Below are 23,776 nucleotides of genomic sequence, written 5' to 3'. Positions count from 1 at the left end.
TTTGTGAACAGCCCCATGATTCACGGCAACTGTTTTTGTTGTCGTGACTTGGCTCAAGTGTTCTGTGGGTGAGGAGACCCTTACATAAACGTGTCACTGTGGACACAGACAAAACACCAACGAACTGCATTAATGGAAAAACAGACATGAGAAGCGGAAAGTGTAGACAAAATAGCAATTTATTAATAACTTATCTTTTCTTTACATTCGTAAGAGAGGAGTGTGTAGGGTGGGTGGGGTGACGGAGGTCACCAAGTTGGCATCCTCCGGCAAGTGGCCTTGTCTTTGGAGGGGGCAACACAACCCTCCTGAGCTCTGGATTCTTCTCTCATCTTGACAAATTAAAATGCATTTCACAGACATTTCCCTGAAGAGGCGAGGCAAGCAAAGCCTCCTGCTTAGTCCACATGTCAGTGACTTTGAACACTTGTGCACAGATTGGGATTAGTCACATTAACCTTCAGAGATCCGGGCAACACAGTTGGCCACTTTAATGTGGTGCCAAATTAAAAACTGCTACTATTTTAACTGCAAGATTTGGTTTATTTGTTGTGTGAAAATTGTAAGAAAAAGAATTCTGGTATCCCATAGAGTTGAGAACATTTCTCTGTAGGGTAATGCACTAAAAAACCTTCTGAGCACAAAAGTAAGGCAAACAACCATGGTGACTTTGATTTGTGATAGGGTGGGTGCAAAAACAAGGCCGATCGGCTGAATTCACACATAAAGCGATTATCAAATATATTACACATGTACACATTTTTCCATAATTCTTGGAAAGCCTACTTGATTTTTGGCATAATAAACTTACATACTGATTAATATGCAGTTTGTTTGCTTACACAAAAGTAGAATATGAAACAAAGAATCTTCAGTACCCACTTGTTGCAAAGGGTATATACTAGAGCAAGGCTTTTACCGTATTGTTTTATATTAAGATATATACACAATGTATAAATGTTTGAAAAGAATCCACAAATGTAAAATCGAGTCCAGTATGTGTGCCATCTAAAGCTGGGGTGTTTCAGCCCCACACAGGCAAGTCTTCACAGAAGACAAAGGAGACAATGCACCCTGAAGTCATGGGGAAACCAACATTAGACCCCAAAACAAACATAAAAAAAGACTTTCATTTGTATATCTGTCCAGTCTGAACAATCTTGTATCTTTGGCACACCAGCCTAGGAACTTTGAAGCATAACGCACAGCTGTCCCGACAAATCACCTTTAGTTTCCTCAGACACAATGATAACAAAGATAGACGACATCGGGAATCCAACAACGATATAGGATTATAGAAAGTATCTGCACTCTTTAATCAACTCTCTTCCTCTTTTTTGTCTCTTCTACTGTCTCTCCTCATTTAGTCGACAGCAGCTGCATCTTGTCGGACAGCTTTGGCCCTCCAGTTACCGCACTCAGCAGCTGTCACCTCCAACCAGCTGTATCAATAGCGTCAAGAGCCTAGTCGCACAGCAGACGACAGGAAAAAGAGAGACTTTTTGTAGCTTTTCCAACAGGAGGCTCACAAAACCTCCAGCAGCGACAGGGGTGGCAACAGTCGACCTCACGTGGACTCCAGGGGGTCCAGCTGGAAAACGTTGTGGTTGGTCGGAGTGGTGAAGTAGAGCTGCTGGGTCGGCGCAGCCATGCGGTTGTCGCACGGGCTTTTCAGGCCCAGCGTGCGCTCAAAGTCCAAGAGCTGGCCCATGAAATTGAAGTTGGGTGAGATGTTCGACTTTTTCATCTTGACAATGTCATAGGCGTCGTTCATGGACAGGTTTAGTTTCTGCATCAGGTAGGCCACTGTAACTGTCACTGAGCGGCTGATGCCGGCCAGGCAGTGGACCAGGACGCCGCACTTCTGGCCTCGAGCTTCATCTGGTAGAAAGAGAAAAGGGTGTAAAGGTTTAGATACTTTTCCCAAACACTACAATTGCAGAGCAACACATAGTTTAACAAAACAACTCGGCCTTTTTTGTTGATTCTTCAATGACTCATCAATTCATTTTTTGTCAGAAAAGTCTGTGCCTGTTTCAGTTAATCAACTAATTAATATTTTAACACCTAAAAAAGTATTCCATCTTGTAAATGGCTCAAGAGGCATAATTTGTATTTCGGACAAACAAGAAAGGAGCAGTCCCTTTTTACAGAGAACAAAACTTGGGATAAACCTCTCTGTTATTTAAGTCAAGCTATGTGAAAGTTGAAGCCGGCGTGGGGGAAGGATAGCAGCGTAAGTTATTATCCTGACTATCTCCCAGGCGTGTCAGTCAACAAAGAAGGGACTGCAGCAGTAGTGCACATAAACAGAGCCGACATTCTTTCGTTTTTGGCCTAGAGTAGCCGGCTGGGAAATTGACTATTACGGTCTATTAAACCATTCTTCCGCTTGCTAGGGTTACTCCGACAATGGTGCCATTTGGGCGTGTAAACGTAGGAGTCATGAGGGCACCCTGTCAAGGCAAACAGGATGTCAACAGGGCCTGTAAATGGCTCCTTTTGTACTGTGGAGATAGGAAAGAGGGGGGGGGGGGGGGGCCGTGCCATGTCCTAGATTACTTTCAATGCCACTTCCTTCCTGTTGCGCTCAAATTACCGCCCTCCCCTTGTTCACTCTCCCCATTCTCCTGTTTCAACGTCGCCTTTGTTCTGCAATTACACAAGCCCCAGTTCAAGAGACAGGCCAGGAAGTCTTCCATTGAAGTCAAATCACTTGTACACATTGCATTTTAGCCTGTGCACCATTAGAGTCAGACTTGTATTCCTCTGCCTCGACACAATGGCCTTAATCTGCCCGCTCTGTGTGCCCCTGCCTGATTGACTGATAAGACTACAGCCAGGGACACCTCATCTAATCTCAATAGCACAATAAGAACCTAAGAACTTCCTGGCTATGATAACACATATCAAATTAATGAGATTATGTCCTTGACTATCTGCTTCCGCTCCTCAACTTTATCTGCATAGAGTCAAAACAATGACAAGATGTCCAAAAGTGAGGAGCTAAGGTGTAAAGGGGGTTTAATGATTAGGTAAATAATTAGCTGATAACCCTGTTCCTCAAATTTAATGTCACTGCAAACTAATATACATTTGAGTTTTGTACCAACCAAAACAAGCATTAAATATATATATACTACTACTCAAAATATAATTGTTGGGTAATCATGGATGAGAATCATGACTAATTACAGTACTTGCAGCCCTAAATGTGAATGTAAACAAGGGGACAAAACCATGGCCTGGGGGGGAACAGTATGCAGCAAAACAAGCGCTGGTGTGTTTGCAGCTCTGGGGGAACACTCACCGATGAAGCTGATGGCCTCGGGGAAGAACTGCGAGAGATTCTGGCTCCAGTGGTCCGAGATGGGGATCTGCTTGTACTTAAACTCCCCGGCGTTCTCGAAGAGGTTGGGCAGGTTGGGGGTCACGTTGAGGATGTACTTGATGCCGTACTCCTCCAGCACGTCCAGGTTGGTGGAGTCCTTGGCGCAGCCCAGGTAGAGGTGCGGCAGGATCTCCACGGGGAAGCAGGGCTGCGGGTTGGACAGCGGGCTGCCGTCAGAGTCCGTGGCGCTGCTCGGGTCCCGGTCTATGTCCGACTCGATGTCCGAGGAGTCGGAGCTGATGCGTAACCCGCCGAGGCCCAGAACATGGGCGGTGGGGGAGCCGCTGTTGGAGGAGCCGTCCAGGTTGGTTTCGCACAGAGTTGGATACTCTGCGTGGAATTTACTGAAGCCACCTGGAAGATAGAACAAACATCCAATGAACATGGGTTGCACTGCAAATTTTATTGATCTTAAATTGTAATGTAGACTCGTTTAGCTGCACAATAATCGTTTGGTTCTTCAAATGCCTGCACACAGTATCAGTTTGTTTTGATTACAGTTCCACGTGACTGTGTTTTGTTTTGGAATAAAGGATTCCCACTAGGAGACTGAATGTTGGAGGATGCAGGCTGATCATTGGAGGCACAGCTCAACAAAATATTTCATATTAAATGTGTTTCACTCTGCTTCTCTGCGCAAAGATCTGCTGGTGCTGAAGAGCAGCGGCCTCCGGGGGCCGTGAAATGTGAATGAACCGCACTCACCCTCCAGGTAATAGGCCTTGTAGCCTTCGTCCTTCATCCTCCTCAGCAGCAGACCCAGCACCGAGCCACCGTCCACGTTCTCGTTCCACTCGCGGCTGTACTCGTCGTACAGCACGATCGTGTCCGTCTTGCAGCGGCGCACGAACCTCTCCCGGTCCTCCCCGTCGGAGAGCAGCGAGCGCACGGGCAGGTTCCCCTTCTTGAGCCGCCGGAGCATGAGGCTGGGGATGGCCACGTTGATGGCCGTCTCGACGTGCGACGACTCGTACAGCTCCTGGGCCCGACAGTCCATCACCAGCAGCGCGTCCCTGCGCGTCTCCAGCTGCTCCCGGAGCCAGCCTACCGTCTTGCTGATCGCCATTACCGAGTCGAGCTGGACGACGGGCTTGAACTTCTCCAGCATTTATACGCAGGAGGTTGGGAAGATGTGCGTTGAGAAAGCGAGGGGAGCTTCCCTTGCTGCTGCGGCGACCAGGCGAGCGAGCGCAATAATGTGAATGGACTGTGTGTGTCAGTGCGCCGCGCTGAATGGGGGGGCCAGTTGAGTAAAAAGAAAACAGACGGGAGAAAGAGGCAAAGTCAGACAAATAAATTCTCACTCCGAATGTCCTGCGGGTGTCCTGCGGGTGTCCTGCGGGTGTCCTGCGCGCTGCGGGACGAGGCGGGTGGAGAAACGAAACGCAGCGATCCCCTTCACAGATTCCCGGGCTGCAGGTTGCATTCACTGGCGCTCATTCATGCATCTGGTCGGAGGGAGCCCGTGTTATTTATCAATGAGTCACACCGGCCCTGCGAATGGCTCTTATGTAAGTCCACGGGTCCAAGCGCAGCCGCGTCTCCAGCCGTCAGACTCGCAGTGGACAGGCAGTGTGAGGCGGTGTGTTCCTGGGGATGAGAAGCGTGCGGGTAATATCCGAGTGTCTGTGCCTGCGGATGCCGCCTGTTCCCTCTCCGTCCTCCGTGTGAAGCGTCGCTCTGCGGCTCGGTGCGCTCTCTGCGGCGCCAGGCTGCTGAATGGCTACTAACAGGAGGCGTCTCATTGGATACATTAGGCAGGCCGGCCAATCGGAGCGGGCCCAGCGGCGGTCGCCTTGGAAACGGGGGCCGGATGGAGCGGCCCCGTGTTGATGAATTGTTAATGAGTTTGTCATTCACAAAAACGGAGAGGAATTTCCGCTCCGGATCAAGTGAGTGCAAACAAACAGAAGAACTGCAGGCGGAGGGAAGGAAGAGAGGGAGGGAGAGGAGTGAGTGCTGCAGGGTATTATAGTCCACAACAACACAAGGAGGCTACATAATAATGTGCTTTACATCAGTTTGAACTGCCAAAGTTCAGAAGTTGTAACATTCCAAATGAACTAAAGGCTTAAACAAAGTGAAACTTTTCACATAACAGACTAATCAAACATTGAATAACAAAACCGTTCTACCTTTTCTTGAGCTTCCTCAAGTGCCTTGTGTAAAACCTATTTACAGAAAATAAAAACTAGTGTTGCTGTGTGATTTTAGACATTTTAACGCTTCAGGTGCTGACATCACATGACTTTACTCATCGACCTGCCCTCATCTGGCCTTCATCCATACTTTGTGGACTCTTTAAGGACGACATTTTTGGTTAAATCTCATTGCATAGTGTTCAATTTGACTGTAAAAATGTTATTGAAGATTTTAAAGATGAGAATTGCAAAAAAAACATAAAATTGCACATACATAAATGCAGAATGGAAAACAATACCCCCATATTTCACAGGAGTTCTTTAAGAATACATGAAGACCTTATCAACACTAAAACAATTACCAGAACTTCACCTCTATTTCTTTTATTTTCTCTCTTTTATATTTATGTTAGTATGTATCATTTCTGACATATATATATGTGTACAGGTTTATTTATCTAACTATTTATTTACTTTCTGTGTCAAGCACATCAGCATTGTTTGTTTATATACAAGTAAAGTTATTTTAAAAATCCATCCAGTGAAGGTCAGAGGTCAACCACACATGTACTACATGATCTTTACTTTGCCCATGCAGAGACAACTAATAACTGTATCTCAGAGGGACGTCCTTCCTCTAATCCCAGGTTTCTTTACTTAGGGGGGTGTTATAACATCTTTTTAATTCCATAATTTCATAGATTTGGACTAGACATTTGAAACTGTGGTGGAGAGGAGGACTCTGAGCAAACTGTTATCGATAACCCTGACCGCCCTCTACCACATGACTGACAGCTTTTATATTTTAACTTTTTTGCATAGTTTTGATCAGTTATGTTTAGTTCTTGTTCAGTGTGTAATGCACAAGCCATCTATCTATCTATCTATCTATCTATCTATCTGTCTATCTATCTATCTATCTATCTATCTATCTATCTATCTATCTATCTATCTATCTTTCTATCTATCTATCTATCTATCTATCTATCTATCTACCTATCATCCATCCATCCATCCATCCATCCATCCATCCAGCCATCCATCCGTGCTCACATCCAGGCTGTTATGATCAAAATTCATGCTTGTATGTTTTGCACAGCCAGAATTGAAAAACAACAACCCTTTTTGATTACATGTGCAATTCTTGAAACTGGAGAATTGAAAAGGTTTTAATCACAACATACTCTACTTATGAATATTCTGGTCCAACAGTAATTAAAATGTTCTTCTGTACAGAGAGGACTTTCAAATGTTTCTGTGGACATTTTTTTCAATCGAAATGAATAAACACTGCAGCAGAATAATGATGGCACTCAGTGATACTGTGAGCAAACCACAGCACTGGATCTATTATTGTCTGTGCAGCCTTCAGTAGACTGGAGAGGCTCTGTGTGTGTGGGTGGTGGTGCATCAATATGTCACAGTCAGTTTGGCTTCAGCCTGCCTCTCTCTCATTAACTACACTCACTGGACTAAGCACAACCACTTTGATGTTCCTATAAAGCTGCTGTGGGGGGGAAAAAATGACTTATTCTAAATGTTCACTTTTATATCTGCAGCCCATGGTCTTAGTTAAATCCCCGTAATATTCCAGCATTTCCAGTCTATTCCCGTTTGAAAGGACTCGCGCATTAACACAGCCACATGGTGTCAAAGTGGTTAGTTTACATCAATCAACCGGATCTCCTCCATCTCCGCGTCCTTCACGCCCTTTTAGCGCGGACAGGCCGTGTAGACCTCGGTCGGTGGTGGGTCATCAGGGCCGCTGATCGCTTCCCATCAACCCATTAACGCCTCCACAGCCGATCTAAACGCGTTTGTGCAGTAAACAAAAGATGCGTGCACGTCCACGGGTGGTTCACCACCCGTGCCTCGCAGCCGACTGTGAACGCGCGCAACGCTTTCCCACTGATGACCTGTGGGTGTGACATCACTGCAGAGTCAGCAGCTGTAATGAAGTTCACACATTATATAGGACAAATAAACACCATGGAGTTATAAGCTAAATTACAGTTATACACACACGACACAGCTGGAATTACAAATTCACACTAACAGGGTTTATTTTTTAATCAAAGCCTGAAATGTATAGAAACAACCACTGTGTAGAAAACTAAGACAATAAATAAGACTAGGTTAGACTCATATTTGTATTTAGTACAATGATTACAATGTTACTACCGTAAAATAAGCTTTATTTACTTGTTACAGCAGCAGATAGTCAGAATGAGGTAGATAAGAGAACATGTGATGGTATGAAATAGAATAAAAATAGGTAGTAAAATAGATCCTTAAATTAAATAAGAATACAGAGAATATCAACATAATAGACACCTTTCACTTTGCATCCTATTTCACATCCTTATAGCCATGAACATTCTACATATGTGAATATAAAAGGTTTACTTCAGGTTGGTAACTCATTTGTGAAATAAAAAAAATATATATGATTGTAAGATTAGTGGACTTGCAAATCTCCAATTAAGACTTAATTTATTTCCTGACCAAACAGTTCAGATATCAACCCTCTGAAGGAGATGATGAGTGGGTCATGATGCACCCTTCACAGACAGCTATTTGTCATGTAGTCGTCCTGTACACAATACTCCCGAAGCCTTTCAGAGGCACCAGCAGCTCTGTGATGATATATCATGTGTGATTAGAAGCTGACAACATCCTCTGAAACATACCATATAGATTCAATCACTGCAAAAATTAAGCAGGAGGATATTTCTTTGTTACGAATAAGATGTATTCCACACACGCATACACATATAATATCACTTATCATTTGTTTTGCAGGTAAAAGCTTCACCTGCAGAGTAACTGCTGCTGCTGCTGCTGGTAAAATGTATGAGTGAAAAGTGCAGGAAAGGGAGTAAATACTTTGTTCATGGTCTGAAGAGGCCGCCCGTCGCGGTTTATGTCCACGTCTCGTCACGTCCTCAATATCACTCTCTTGCAATAGAGGTCAGTGATCCAGACCAGACAATTTCTTTTGTTGGACCTGAGAGCATGAAATCTCCTTTTGTTTAAAACATTTCCATACTCATTCCATGATAGTTTGCCAAAACAGATATTCTATGAACTGAACTTGTTATTCTTTTCAATTTAGCAGCTTTGCTATCTTTAAAACCAGCAGTTCTGATAAAGAGTTTTACAGCAGTTATGTTTTGATTCAGCTGTGATCAGGAAAGAAGCATCTCTCATATAGGGGCACAGTTATCTAATGTAAAACACACCGGATACCAAGCCCTAATGGTTCTAAATCAAACACATGCACACACACACACATGCACACACACTCACACACTAAGCAGACGACCCCCACTTCCAGTCTCCCACCCAGCAGCCCCTCTTTTCACTCGGTGCGTCTGTATGCTGTATCCTTGCCAGTGTCTCTGCAGTGTATGTTAGCATATGAAGCGTGTACCGGCCCCCGGCGTTAACATTGGCCCTTTTGCCCATGTGGCACGACCCCCACCCCTTTCCTAAATAGCCAAGCTGTTTCTATTCACCTTCAAATTAATTCTGCTCTCACCAGCAAACTGCCCCCTCCCTCACCCCTGACCCACCCCAACTACCACCTCCTCCCTGTGTGCTTGCTCTATTCTTCTGCCTTTGCCCCTTTTTTTGGCCTTGGCCCCTCTTTCTCTTCCCCTCTCTCACCCTTTTTGTTTCGTTTTCACCTCTTTCAGTCAGGATACGTACTGTCAGAAACCACCGATTTTGACCAAACTTGCGCAAATGCTGTATGTCACTTCTTCGCTGGGACATTTTCACAGTCATTCTGAGCAGCCTGTTTGATGTGCCAAGTGTGATTACGTCCAAGTGGAAGATTGGGATTTATTTTTAAGAAGTCCTTTTCCACACTGAAAACAACAAGATTTGATTGTGGCTCACACACACTAACAAAGAAAAAAAAACAGTTTCTACAGTGATGATTTAATCACTATTTGGTAAAATATGTACATAAATCAGACCATTGGCAGTGTTTTATACTGGTGCAGTTGACTGACTAAAGAAATTAAGAGATTTGTCAATGCCAAGTCAAGAACTGAATCGTTGGCTACGTATAAATAAACAAAAAGTCCTTCAAAAATAAAATGCCACATTTCATGTTCTACTATTACATATACAGTATATATATATAAATACATACATAAATATCTTACATGTACAACCAATTTTGAAAAGGGGATAAAGAGAGAACCCAAAAGACTTATGAGGACTTGTGGAGGTGGGGGGGGGGGGATTGTGCTACAAACAATCACCGAGAGTCAGCTGTGGGAACACTTGACAGTTTCAGCGTTGCGGGAAAACAGTGACTATACCTTTGACATTGGACAAAAAGGCAAAAAACATCTGGCTTTTCTCTGCAGTGTGAATACGTACAGTTGGCATTTATGCCGTCGTCAAATGACTCTGCAGTGGTCACAGATAGACCCATTTATCAGCGCCTAGGTGGGAACGAGAATTTTCAGTGCTGCAATGTCTTTCAGAGCACACACACAAAGACACCTGTCAAACCCACCACAGCGCCATTAAACCAGAAACACTGCAGATACGTCATAAAGGCTCTACTCCTCTACTCACCACTATGCCGATGGAGGGGTTGGTGAAGTGTTTGAGTCCACAAAACACTTCTGGAGTCTCAGGGGTAAACAGCGTTGCAGCCGAATCCAATACAATTGAAGTCAATGGGGACTTACACTTCAGACGTAAAAAAACAACAGAAAAAACATATCAAGCCCCCATACTGCTGGTGTGGTGTCATCCAAGTGTCTGCAAGCCCCGACATTCATATTGGACTCAAAACAAGGTAATTTAGACTGTGTTTTAAGCCTACAAGTCCAATGACATCTTCCTGCGAGGTGCATTCACCGACCCTCGGGCACACTACGTCCACTAGTTTAGCAACTTCCAGTGGACATTTTGGCTGAAAACACAGTGTAAATGACCTCGTTTCCTATACCCATGATGCTAGCTAATGCTAACAGGCTAGAAGCTGCCAGGCCCAATGAAAGTGTGCAGCAGTAAAAGTGCATATATGCTTGAGTGGATTGATGGGTTGGTTTACACTCACGCTCGAAGTGTGGTGACTCGGTGCAGTGTTCTCTTAAATGATAGGTGTCACTGCTGAGAAAGATACCCCACTGGATTAAAGGCAAAGAGGAAGAAGGAACACATACGGAACCGTTTTGGCACAAGCTTGTTTCCTCCAGGAGCACCGCTTCAGGATTGTGAGAACTTCTTTGCCTTGACAAACCAGCATTGGAGGTTTTTCTATAGTTTCCTGAAGAATGTCTCGTCTTTATCAATTGTCTCTGCTATCTCCGTCCAGGAGCTATAGGAATCTCAAAAAAAAAACTAGGCTAAATAAGTTTTAAAAACATATTTATCCAAGCAAATCTTCTGAGGCTCAGATACTGACAGGAGCGGCAATATGCTGATGAGAAAATCATTTTTACCTGTCTGTCTATATATGTGTGCTCATTTTCGGTGTAGCACGTGTATAATAGTGTGACCAGTAGGCCTCAAACACCACTGATTTCACAGATTGTGCTAGAAATTAAACAACTGTATATCTATTCAGCTATTTAATTTGCAGCCTATTACCATGTGATGTCTGCTTTGAAAAATCTGAGCCAAATCATTTGACATTTTCTCCAGTCAGTCTGTTGACATGTTTACAATTGAATTCTTCTCCTGGAAAACCCCAGACTTTCTTTCTTTCTCTCTGACTGTACGTATATGTATGTCACATCCACTGTGCTGTGTGGCTGGTCCATGTTGTTTTGCTTCTTCTTCTTCTTCTTTGCTAAATTCTCAGGATTTATTTTCCTCTCAGGCTTGTGCGCCTTGACAAACCAGCATTAAAGGTTTTTCTATAGTTTCCTGAGGAATGTCTTGTTTTTACCAACTGTCCGTCCAGGAGCTATCTAGGAATCTCTATTCTCCCTCATTAATGAGTCATAGAGATGAATAATAACTTTATTTGTATGGCATTTATTTGAATAAGGTTACAAAGTGCTATACAAAATACATGTAAATGAAACAAACGCAAAAAATAAAAGGTAAGTGAATATTAGGGACATAGTCAATTCAATTCAATGGTAAGCGTCAAATCATAACATCTTAAGGTCAAAGCCTTAAAAAAAACTTCCTCATTAACTGGAGGGGGGGGGAGAGAGAGAGAGAGAGAGAGAGAGAGAGAGAGAGAGAGAGAGAGAGAGAGAGAGAGAGAGAGAGAGAGAGAGACCAGGAACAGTTGTGCAACCATCATATTTGAGCTCTGTCAGACTGGTTGTCTGTCGACATGTTTACAATTGAATTCTACTCCTGGAAAACCCCTGACTTTCTTTCTTTCTCTTTGACTGTACGTATGTATGTATGTCACATCCATTGTGCTGTGTGGCTGGTCCATATTATTTTGCTTCTTCTCCTTCTTAGCTAAATTCTCAGGATTTATTTTTCCCTCAAAGCCTCAATTTCTTGAAAGATTCATCCTTTTCTCTTTCAGATCCTGTCTCTCTCCTCTCTCATTTACATCACATTTGCATTATAATCGGTTCACATTTCCACAGCGACTGACTTAACGATGGAAGATGAGTGAGTTTAATGAGCTTGAATGAGCAAATGACCAAACGCAGGAGTTTAGGGGTCACAGACTCTTCTTCTCTATTACCACTACCTGTTGATAGTGATTCCAGTGTATAACTGTAGAATTACAGTTCACCAAATGAAAGCAGCATCCAAATGAAGATGCCTTTCCAACATCCAGAGTCTGCAGTTCCTCCATATTTTCCAGTGTCATACATGTAAAAGACACCGACGAAGATGTCAAGAGAGTTCGTGGTGATAAGAGCTGACGACGATGCGGCGGATCCACCTCTTGCCTGAATAATGTGGAGGATTTGTTTCTGTTGTGAACACACGTGTAAGGCTGACTACGGGGAAACTCCCTAGCCAATTCTTTGGATTTTGCCCGTAGGTCATGTCTGAAAACGGCTTTAAAGTCAGTGAAGCTTCATTCTTTCTACCTCCGTCTTTTCCCATTTGCCCCCCACCCCTCCCTGCCAACCCCACCCGTTCTCCTCATTCAGCAGCTAATCTTGTCCTGCTCCTTGTGTCTTTGCCACCAGCTGCTCGTCTCAAAGAGGGAAATCCTTTGTCCTCAAACAAAGACTCACCGCGTGCACTAATTAGGTCTGGAGCTAGACCTGTCTCTCTCTCTGTGCGTGTGCGTGTGCGTGTGTGTGTGTGTGTGTGTGTGTGTGTGTGTGTGTGTGTGTGTGTGTGTGTGTGTGTGTGTGTGTGTGCGTGCGTGTGTGTGATGATACTGAGGAAGTGAGTATGGGTTATCATGGAATTTATTGTGTGAGAACAACACAGAGTCTGACAGAGGCAGACAATGAGAGAGTGTCTGTTGCGAAATACTAAAGTTAGCACATGATGCACAGGAAGCCTGTGTTTGTGCTTGAGAAAGGAACTTGGCGTTAACGTTCAACAGTGATGCAAATAATGATAACACACAAAAAGAAAAGTAAGAGCAAATGATATAATCTTAAAGCGCGAAATCAAATTTTAGGATACAATCCAAAACTCGGAGCGAAACCACCAAGTATTTATGGTGAGGTTCTTTTGTGTCCCATTTACACCTGGTAGTGAGGTGCAACCAGACGAGTTATCTTTGTGTGGAAAACCCGCTCGTGGTGGTGTAAATGCATGCAGAAGTCATAGTGATCAATCAGACCATGAATGCTATACATTAAAGCATAAAAGGTAGAAAAATGAAGTAGAGCCTACAAGACAACTGTCTCCCTTGTTCAAGATTGCAACACATTTCTAAAAACATCCAGCATTGCCAGCATAACTGTGGTTATGTTTAAGGCTGGTTATGATTACCAGGTTTTTATGGTTTACTTGATAACACATCCCTACATTCTACCTAGATTCCTACTAATATTAGCGAGACAGATATTATTAACGGATTTTGGCTCAACAAACGACAAAACATTATCACCTACATAGTTATATGTCAACATCTATGTTAGACACTGTTCTGTCTCATGAGAGTTTCCAAAGGTTGGTTTTTTTTGGATAGTTTTTTCTCAGGCTTCAGGACAGAGGATGTTGCACCTTCTCCAGATTGTTAAAGGTTATGAGGCCACACTCCACATAGAGGCAAGATGAGACCAAGTTACATGTAAAGCTCCTTTTCCACCAACATCTGGCTTTTGTCTGCAGTTGGAACGAATACAATCAGCTTTCACTCCAGGGTCAAATGATTCTGCAGTAGACACAGGTTTGTATCGTCTCCAGCTCCAATCAGCAGTGATGGAAACATGACACGTGGGTGTACACACTGATTTCTTCTTCTGCTTTATTTTGGCAGTCTAGACGCTGATGCTGCATCATTTCCAGTGCAACGTTATGGCGCACATTGATATACACATATATGTTGGCACGTAAACAGCCATGAATGTTTCTGTACTTATTGTTTTTTACATCTTGGACAACATGCTGCAGTGATTTCTTTCTTCATATCATGCAAGATGCAACACTGGCCAGACAGCGAGGACAGAGAGCCTCTCAGTTTAAATTGAGATGAGCAGAGACATCTTAGGTAGAGCTGCTCAGGCTCCTGCTCACAGATAACAAGCACATGCTTCCTTCTCTTATCACACTGATCGTATCTGCACAGGGGCAGAACGCTCACCAGAGCAACACACACACAAACACAAACTAACGGGTGAACCGCACGCGATGACTAGACCGGATGAGGCTGCTTTTATTCTGACTGTTTTTTTTATCCTGAAGAACATCATCTCATGGCCCCAGATGTCGGTCTTTTCATTTAAATAGGACTTAATTGTCACAACAATCATATTATAGATTTATAAATCAACAGGTCAACTATTCATTCCCCAAGTTTGTTTGGTTCCTTTTGTGTTACATTTCCATCAGTGTTGAGATGAACTAATTAATTGACATGTGTAAACAATACAACCCTACCCCTGTCTGTTTGTTGGTTTAACTTTAAGCAGGATAACACAAAAACTACTTGACAGATTACCATGAAATTTGGTGAAAGAATTTGGCGCATATTGGTGCGGATCTAGGAACTTTTTTCCCCACATGCTTAAAACATTGTGTTATGGGGCATTCATCAAAAGATTTGGCATGTCGGAAGACATGTGTCTTTAGTCTCTAGTATGTGTAGACTTTCTGTCCTGATGTCAATGGGGAGCTCGTTCCACCATTTGGGAGCCAGGACAGCAAAGAGTCGGGATTTTGTACGTGACATTCTAGTTCAAAACTTTGCTGCTGCTGATGAGGAAAAGGAGAGCAGCTGAAAATGCTACCAAAAAGCCTTCTGCGTGTCAACAGTATCTTCACATGTATCCACATCAGTGTAGGAACACAGTGACAGTTTAAGGGAGCAGCTTTTTGTACACACGACGGTCATTCAGACCTTTTCAGCCCTCACTGAGATCTTGTCTCTGCTGCTCAGTCAGCTGCCGTCTCCACCACCCATTCACACACTATTCACATTCAAATCAGCCAGCGTCACAGTTACACCTCCACCACCTGGGGGGCTGAGGAGAACACACGGGGACACATGCATAAAGACACACATGCAGAGATGCAGACATAGGAGCACATGTTTCCTGTCTATTTCTGAAACACTCACAGTTTTTCCTCTTTAGTTCTCTGTAATCTGTTTTTGTGACACACACGAGTGAAAAAAAAGTCCAGTATCTATAAAATTTCTTCTGAATGACTTGTGCCTGTTCTCCATATTTAAATATTTTCTACTTACTGTGATATTTATGATTATGTCATACTGAAAAGTGTATTACTCAACATCAAATCTCTTGTTTTGAAATTGGTTATTGTTATAGACATATATAGATATGTTATATATACAGTATACACTGCATAAAGAAACTGAGAAGCACACACACGGTTTGATTTCCAGAGAGGTCTCCTCCAGCTGTTTGGTAACAGTTCCAGACACACACACAGACACACACACCCTGGTCTGAGCTCCGTGAAGACAATGGTGGCACCAGTGTTATCAACAGCTCCATCACTCTGTCTCTGCTCTGCTTCGCCTCACTTCTGTCCTGCCCCAGTGTGTGTGTGTGTGTGTGTGTGTGTGTGTGACCCTTAGAGAGGATTTCCACTGCATTGGGTGTCCACTTCTTTCTACCTTTGGCCCATTTAGCATGCAAAACAGGCAGACCGCCGTTTCTCTCTCTCACTATGAGACTATATGGTATTTACACACCAGCTCAGAGTAGATACATGTTTGCTGAAGTTGCGTCTATGAGGATGTGACCGTGGGCGAATCATATCAGTAATCAGTATTTTAGCAGACGTATACATTTCATACAGGATGTTGGTTTATATTATCTTTCTTTAGCCAAGGCTGGTTAGAAATCGACAATAGCAGCATTTCAGTTTCTCAGCAACTTCAGCCTTTGACCACGTTCACCAGCTTCTTGTGCCAGAAATTACTGACTCGAATGGTTAAAAAAAAAGGAAGAGGAACAGACCAATGAAATAAAAAGAACCAAACAGTCTGCATTTCTAAGATTTACTGAAAAGTAGTTCTCATACAAATGTCTCCAATAAATGTATCAATATAGGTTCAACCCAATAGCTACAGTCCAGAATGTGATTTTGTGTGTTGAACTTAACAATGAATAACAGAGAATTCGTTCAAGCATGAGTTCTGGAGAATGTCCGAACAACTGGGTCCGGCCTTTCACATATGAACAAAGCAGCAGGAGATTCTTCACTTAGACGCGTTCACAACAACACAGACATCTCTGCAGCGTTTAGGTGAGGCGTGGTTCAGCAGGCAGAGGACGGTGTGACATATTCATTCAACTGTGGGGATCACATGTTTTTGTTTACAGAACAACGACGTGTCCACCACGGGATAAATGTCATCAATACCCCCACTCGTTTAGCTGTGAATCCATTTAAGGGTCTGGCAGGGGAAACTCTGTAGAATGTTTGCATTCTAGGCCGCGTACACACCTGATATATACATGTGGTTTTTGTGATCCAAACTCAAGTGGACCGCTCTAAGTACAGGTGTGAAAGCACTCAGGCCCCATACACACCTGGTACAAAAATCCGTCCTGGGCCACATATGAAGGACCGCCTACTCGGCTGACGTCCTCTGACCCACTGCAGTTTCCCTATGAAATAAACGTATTTTTTCTCTTCTTGTTGATTTGTTTGTAACCACAATAACAACACTGCTCAACGCATAACGATCGATACTTTCCTCAAAGAAATCGCACTCGATTCATTCAGACTCTCTTGACTCATCTCTCTACCTCTTTCGCTTGCATGTGCCGACACAGACACACACACACAGGGTGGACACACATGTGTACTCAGACTGGGTAAAACAACATAACTTGGTGTGGCATTCGACGATGCCACCGGGGTCTTCCCACAGCAAACATTTTATTCTTCCTTGAACCGGATCAAACATAAGTTCACACAACACTGAACTTAAGGTGTCCAGCAGTGCCTGCTGGTCGAGGCAGCTCAGCTCTGGCGTGTCTTCCCCTGTGTCTCCTGTCCCTCGTGTCTCTCCTCTATGGCAGCTCTGCTTCTGCCTTTTAAACCTGAGGAGTAATCAGCTAACAGCCCTATGCTGCGCTGACTACTCCCAGGTGTGTACGAGGCCGATTGTTCTTCAGCATATCTTTGGATTGAAACTGGATCTTCAGGATGATATGTCATTTTCAAAGAAGTAGAAATAGCAGGCAACACATGCAATTGTTGGCTACATATGACACCGTCCATTAATTATCCATCAGAGGTGAGATTAGAAACTAGATAAAAGCATTCCAAAATGCATCCAAAATAAATGTTGATGTCATGTCTGAGTTGAGGTATTTTTTGGAGAGACAAGGTAAGACGTCTTTTTAATCTGCTCTGGTGTGTTTATAACACAATATCAATATGTGCCGCGTTAATGTCAGTTTCACCCCACAACATTGGCTGTTGTCCAAAAGTAAACAAGTCGACTGGCACTGAGATCCAGCTTATTTAAAGAAAAACACAGGCGTATCTACTGCTGCAGTCAGTGGGATTCATTGTTAAATAGCAAAGGAAAATGCATGTTTATGATGAGAATAATGATCTTTCTGGGGTTGGGGTTGTTTCTGGTTGAGTAGACAAAAAGTGATGTTTGCCTGCACTTTTGACTCCTGCTGTCCAGTGAAAACAGGAAGTGTCAAGACTGAACGGCATCCTTCAAGAGCGAGTCCGCAAACAAACAGACCCGCTGGAAATGGACGAGTCCAAGCATGAGGAAAACAGGAAACACAGATGGGGGACGGCGGGGAGAGAGTCGCTCAATGTTTAGCTGTGAAAGTGTGTTTCACCTCTAGTATATGTGTATGGTGGTGTGTGTGTGTGTGTGTGTGTGTGTGTGTGTGTGTGTGTGTGTGTGTGTGTGTGTGTGTGTGTGTGTGTGTGTGTGTGTGTGTGTGTGTGCGTGTGTGCGTTTGGTGGTATTTCTATTCACCCATGTGACTTTACTTTGAGAGGAAACAAACGAAGGTGGAGGGGAAACAGAGAGCAACACAGCAGGACAATGAGAGACAGAACGGGAGAGAAACTATTGTGCGGAATTGAGTTCGAGTTTGTCCAAAAAAGGTAATTTCTCCTGCATGATTCCACGTTGTTTCTCTTAGCAAAACATTGCTGACATTCCTTGTCGGGCCACTGGGAAAGGAGAGGGCGTGCTTCAACTTCCAAACAGCTGTGCAGACACATGTAAATGTCAGCCAGGGGTCTCAATGAACAGGCATCTGTCAAAACAGCATCTATTGGACACACAGGCTCTCTATACATAGATATCTAATATGTAATATGAATATGAAACAAAATCTGAGTGAATAGTTGGAACACGTTATCCCTCCAGAGCCAATATCCAGAATCTTTGGGTTTCTGTGCCCCTACATTCACTTCTGTGGGATCCCCACTGTAAAGGGTCTCCCGCCTTTACCTCTCCCTTTTTGCTATTTTATCATCTGTGGGAGAGCTAAGCAACTTTCTAGTTTGTTACATTTCAATGTTTTAGTCTTTCTGTCAAATTACAATTACATTTAATTGCAGCTTAAATGTACATCAACATCCTCCTATGTCATATCATATGTGGAGGAGCTCCAGGTACATATGTAATCATAATCCTTTGTCTGGTATGTTTTCTGTGTTTTCTGGTATTGAATGAATCATAATGTGGCCCCATTTCCCATTGTACTGTAGGAGAGGAGCTCAAGTTACATAATCACAGGTGAATGTTTTGTCAAAATAAACAATCATTGCAAGAGATTATCTGGAGGATACACTGCGAGCAAGTGGGTGCGTTGATGGATTTGACAGATGCAAAACTGAGAGAGAAAAAAATCCAAATATCTCAGGACGGAAAAGAGGTGACAAACACGACAAGATGTCAACTTGAAAAGACACGTTTTTCATTTAGTTTTTGGTGCTAAGGCCAACGCTTGATGTGCTGTAAACAAAAACACGTGATCTCCAATGAATTCATACGTTATGCCCTGTTTCCTGCAAACTGCACCCCCCACCTGAACATTGCTTTTGAAGGCAAACCCCATACAAAGTCTGAAACCCCATTGTGCAGAGTTTGTGTCTGAAAAGGTTTTTTTTTTATATATACGACCTAACATCCAGCTATCAGGTCACCCATTGGGAGGCTTTTAATGTGAAAGGTACACCGGAAGTGTTGGATTCCAGTGAGAGTATAGTCAACCAAATGTGTTTGTTTTAGCCACTGTTATTTTGATTCAACTATTACTTGTGTACCAGCATTTCATTTACAGTTTATGGCAAAGGCTTTTAGCATGAAGAATGTAAACTGTTTATACTGTAGATAACCCATCTCTCAAAGATTTTACCTTGTACATATACTATCTACTACTACTACTTATACCATGCACTTTTTTTGCTATTTTCCTTCTGCCAGTGTTTTTTAAAACTGCATCAGGGACCTTTTTACAAATGAATCCTTCCTCACCTAATCAAGATGTACTGACCGACAACCGCTGATTCTGGTGCATTTCAGCCACACAACATGGGTGAGTCTCCTGCCTGTCCTCTGCGAACACAGCGGGTCATTGTGTCACTTGAATTCGAACAGCAGCGTAAAAAGGAAGATTGAGAAACACTCAAACGCGACCTCAACCTCCATGTGATGTTATTGAACTTTTCCTTATCCCTTCCTGACAAACATCCAGGAAGAATTATACACAGGAACATGGCAGCTGAATGACAGCTGCCCCAGTCCCACAGACATCCCCAACGTGTTTTTCTGAATTGATGCACATCATTGTACTTTTTATTTTATTACTTCCTGTTTGTGTATTAGAAGCGAGCCGAATTAATCGAAAACAAAGGCCGGTTGTCCTATAACTCCCGTATTTGCATCTGCAAATAGTGTGTGCTTGCACTTCTTTGGCTCAATATTTTGCCATTATCCAAATGATGAGGAATCAAAATGTTAGCAGTTTAGTTTTGGGAAATAAAATTGTTTTGCCCTTTGAAGAAACATAGATGAGCTCTTACAAAATAATATATTGAAGAGTGAAAACTTGTGGAAAAGGAGCTAATCTGAGAGTGTCTGTTAAATGCCTTGATTATTATTTCTACTCCAGCAGCTTAGGTACACCTCTACTCACCTCTAGCTTAAAATGATGATCTGTAAGTAATTAACCACCGGGAATAATAGGTGCCTGTGTTAAGTCAGAAAAAAAGACCACAAGCTATGCGTGATTACAGCAGAAGGAGACTGAGCCTGTTACTTTCTGGCGCCGCGTGGTGAATCCCAGTCTTCTGCAACCACCCGTCAGGAAATGAGTCAAGACCTACAAGTCCAGGCAAGACCCCTCGCTCCTCAACAGCTGCTTTAGTCACACACACACACACACACACACACACACACACACACACACACACACACACACACACACACACACACACACACACACACACACACACACACACATACACACACACAGGTATACTCTGGTGCATCCCATACAAGTAAGGCTCGAGAATGCGATAAACACTGGGAAAGGAAGGAGGCCCTGAAGCAGCGTGGGTAATGACCCCCCAGAGCCGGGGTTGTTGGGATGGCGAGCAGGATGAGGGCCATTATGTGGTTGTTTGTTGCTGATTTGCTGGATGTTGTGTGACCTTAAGTGAAGAGGCCCCTTTAATTAGGTCGCTGTTGCAGTTATTGTTATGAGCGTCTGGTTGGTGGGACTAACCAGACGAGGGAAAACTGCACAAGCACTGAGTGATGTTGGGTGTGGATATGTGAATATATCAAACTAGAAAGAAAGACAGAGTCCTTCAGTTGCATCCATGTAGTATTATGCAGTGCCAAAATATAAACCTTTTTCTTTACCTGACACTGATAGACATTTTCCACCTATACATCAAGAACCAGTTCTTCATATTTTCATCAAAAAATCTAGTGTCAGCTCAGGTAAACAAAAAATACTGACAAAGTCTGTCAGCCTTGGAAAGCACCTCAACGTCAACTCCATTACATTCTTCCTGACAAAACAATGAACTGGTGCATTACTGCCACCAACTGGTACGGTATGCTAACGTGGAATGTTTTATTCTCACACATGTTGAAATAATGCTGGTAGGTTCACAAAAGGAAACGTGTGTTCAAAATGCTTCCTCAGTTTGTTAAAGGTTCAGTGTGTAAGATTTAGTGAAAGGGATCTATTGGTAGAAATTCAATATAAAATAATCCTGGTGATGTTTTACCTAGTGTGTTTCATCTAAATTGTACGAACTGTTGCTTTCTGTACCCTGATGCACATCAGGTGTGGGTCCTCTCTACGGAGGCTGCTTTTTTTACAGTACAAACTAAACACCTTTGAGTTTTTATGACAACTGAAGGTTACCACAGGTTCTCAATCATGTTTGGAAGGGGAGGGTGAGGTACTGTAGATGTCACTAAATTCTGCACACCCAACCTTTAAGTCAAACTTCACAAATACAACCACACACATCATCCAGATTCCCCATATTTCTAATTAAGAGAGATATTATTATGCTACACCATGCAATGATATTATAAACTACAATGTGCATCCAACTCTGCCCATAATGGTCCATTAAGAAACGGTTATCTGAGTTTTGAGTGGAACCCTGTTAAAGGTGCCAACCCAACCCAACTGCAACCCAAATTTGTGACAGCTCAAAATATATCCATAGCCTTGGGATTCAAATCCAATGGCTATAAAGAAAAACTATGTTGCGTATGTTTCAAAATACAGTATATGTTCTAACTCTTAATTTACTGCTTATGTTTCCAATAATAAATTGATGGATAGTAAACTCAAATGTATTGTTCTAGCAGATTTATAGTCAGTTTTATCAGTTGTCTGTTTGTGGTAGCATGGTTGCAGATTTTGTCCCCAAAATAAATGAAGACCTGGTGTTTCTCTCTAGTCTGTTTATCCCAGAGACTGTATTTAAAGATGGACGACTAACCTCCTCTTCCTACCACTGAAATAACATTTCTGGTGTGTGCTGCCATGCACCCAGGGACGTTGAGCATAAACTAAGCATCAGCCTTCCAAAAATGATAATGGGAATATGATTAAGTTTTGGTGAATTATTTGGCTTGATGATATGGTGATCTGTAGGTCAGGGAGTTCTAACACCTGCACCAACCTAACGTATTGCAAAAGTCAATCTGACCAACAAAAACAGGTTTTAGTCAATTACCTTCACCGTCCAAACATGCAATCTCCCAGTGTAGCTCTCTCTCTCTCGCTGTGTCACAATATAGCAGCCTACATGTATCTATACCGTCTTTCTGAGAACAGTCAAATGCATCATAAATGATACTCTGGGTGCAGAGATGTGTGATAGATGAGGGTCACGAGTTCGGTAATGCAGAATATTGACAGTCGGGGTAAAAGTGGACCTGCACCCTCTAGTGTGTGTGTGTGTGTGTGTGTGTGTGTGTGTGTGTGTGTGTGTGTGTGTGTGTGTGTGTGTGTGCGTGTGTGTGTGTGTGTGTAAAGATACTGAAAGAGAGGCTGCAATGTTTCTGTGAGTTATTTACATATGCGGTTACATAACCCAAGTGTTGTGGGTGGACCCGGCATCATAACTGTGTGCTTCACAACGACGTCTGTTTCGGATGTTCCTTCACTACACCTAAGTGATTTCTCCAACAAGAGCAAAACAAATTATTTTTTGGGACAGAATAATGCTCAAAACATAGTGAGTAATTTAATTGAACACTCGGCACATTAAATCGGTATAAAACTAATAAATTGTGATATGAATGTGGTTAAAGCTGTGGAGCCACATTGATTTCTAAAGAAATACATAATATCTGCTTAACAGCTGCTTAAGCAAAGTAAGACTTTCAGAACATTGAATCTGTCCAGTAACTTAAAGGCAGCAGGATGCATGTTTATTAACCTCCTTCCTGCAATTCAGCTTCACATCAATCCAGAGGAGCTTCTTTCCAAACTTGTTTTTGGTGTTTTCCAGCTGATACTGGTGCATTTTCATATACGTTGCAACAATTTAAGAGTGTGCTGGATCAGGTTTAAGATTGAAAAAGTATGAGATCAATGAGTGTGTGACCTCCATGTCGGGAAAGTTAAATACATCTTTAACTATTAAGGATTAGGCTTGCATCATTAAACAGACTGATGAATGATGACTTCAAGAGAATCTCTGTATGTACATATGTCTGATGTATATTTCTCTCAGTTCCTCTCTCTACTCCAAGCCTTGCACGTTTTTTTCACATGACATGTTCGGCAAACTCCACGGCGCACTAACCCTCCACTGTGCCCTTGACACAGCTCTCTGGAGAGTTGTGGTTGTCGGGCAAATGTTAGCAAAAAGTAGGGGGTCTGGTCTTTGCAACAAAACAAAAACTGACTCCGCTTGACTTGACCCCACTACACAGTGTAGCTGTGGACCACCCAGCCTGTCACTCACTCACTCGCTCGCTCACACACACACACACACACACACACACACACACACACACACACACACACACACACACACACACACACACACACACACACACACACACACACACACACACACACACACACTGAATTGTTCAGTTGTCTGGAGTTGGTTCAGGAGAACGGGCCTCGCTCCACTCCATCACCGTTGGAACAAT

The 23,776-nt window shown here is 43.0% G+C and overlaps 1 protein-coding gene across 1 annotated transcript; it reads right to left on the bottom strand.

Moving 5' to 3' along the window:
* Nucleotides 1–161: 161 nt before the first annotated feature.
* Nucleotides 162–4,765, bottom strand: dusp6 (dual specificity phosphatase 6). Its single transcript, XM_034588580.1, has 3 exons — nt 4,097–4,765; nt 3,311–3,745; nt 162–1,881 (listed from the first exon to the last, which is right to left on the bottom strand). Exons 1-3 carry the CDS (start codon nt 4,497–4,499, stop codon nt 1,568–1,570), a joined length of 1,152 nt encoding a protein of 383 aa, XP_034444471.1. The 5' UTR covers nt 4,500–4,765; the 3' UTR covers nt 162–1,567.
* Nucleotides 4,766–23,776: the final 19,011 nt, after the last annotated feature.

The sequence above is a fragment of the Hippoglossus hippoglossus genome, chromosome 6 (genome assembly GCF_009819705.1).
Source record: "Hippoglossus hippoglossus isolate fHipHip1 chromosome 6, fHipHip1.pri, whole genome shotgun sequence".
In the NCBI taxonomy this organism is placed as follows: Eukaryota; Metazoa; Chordata; class Actinopteri; order Pleuronectiformes; family Pleuronectidae; genus Hippoglossus; species Hippoglossus hippoglossus.
Note: the sequence above shows the minus strand (reverse complement) of the source record. Positions and strands in the feature narration are given on the sequence as shown.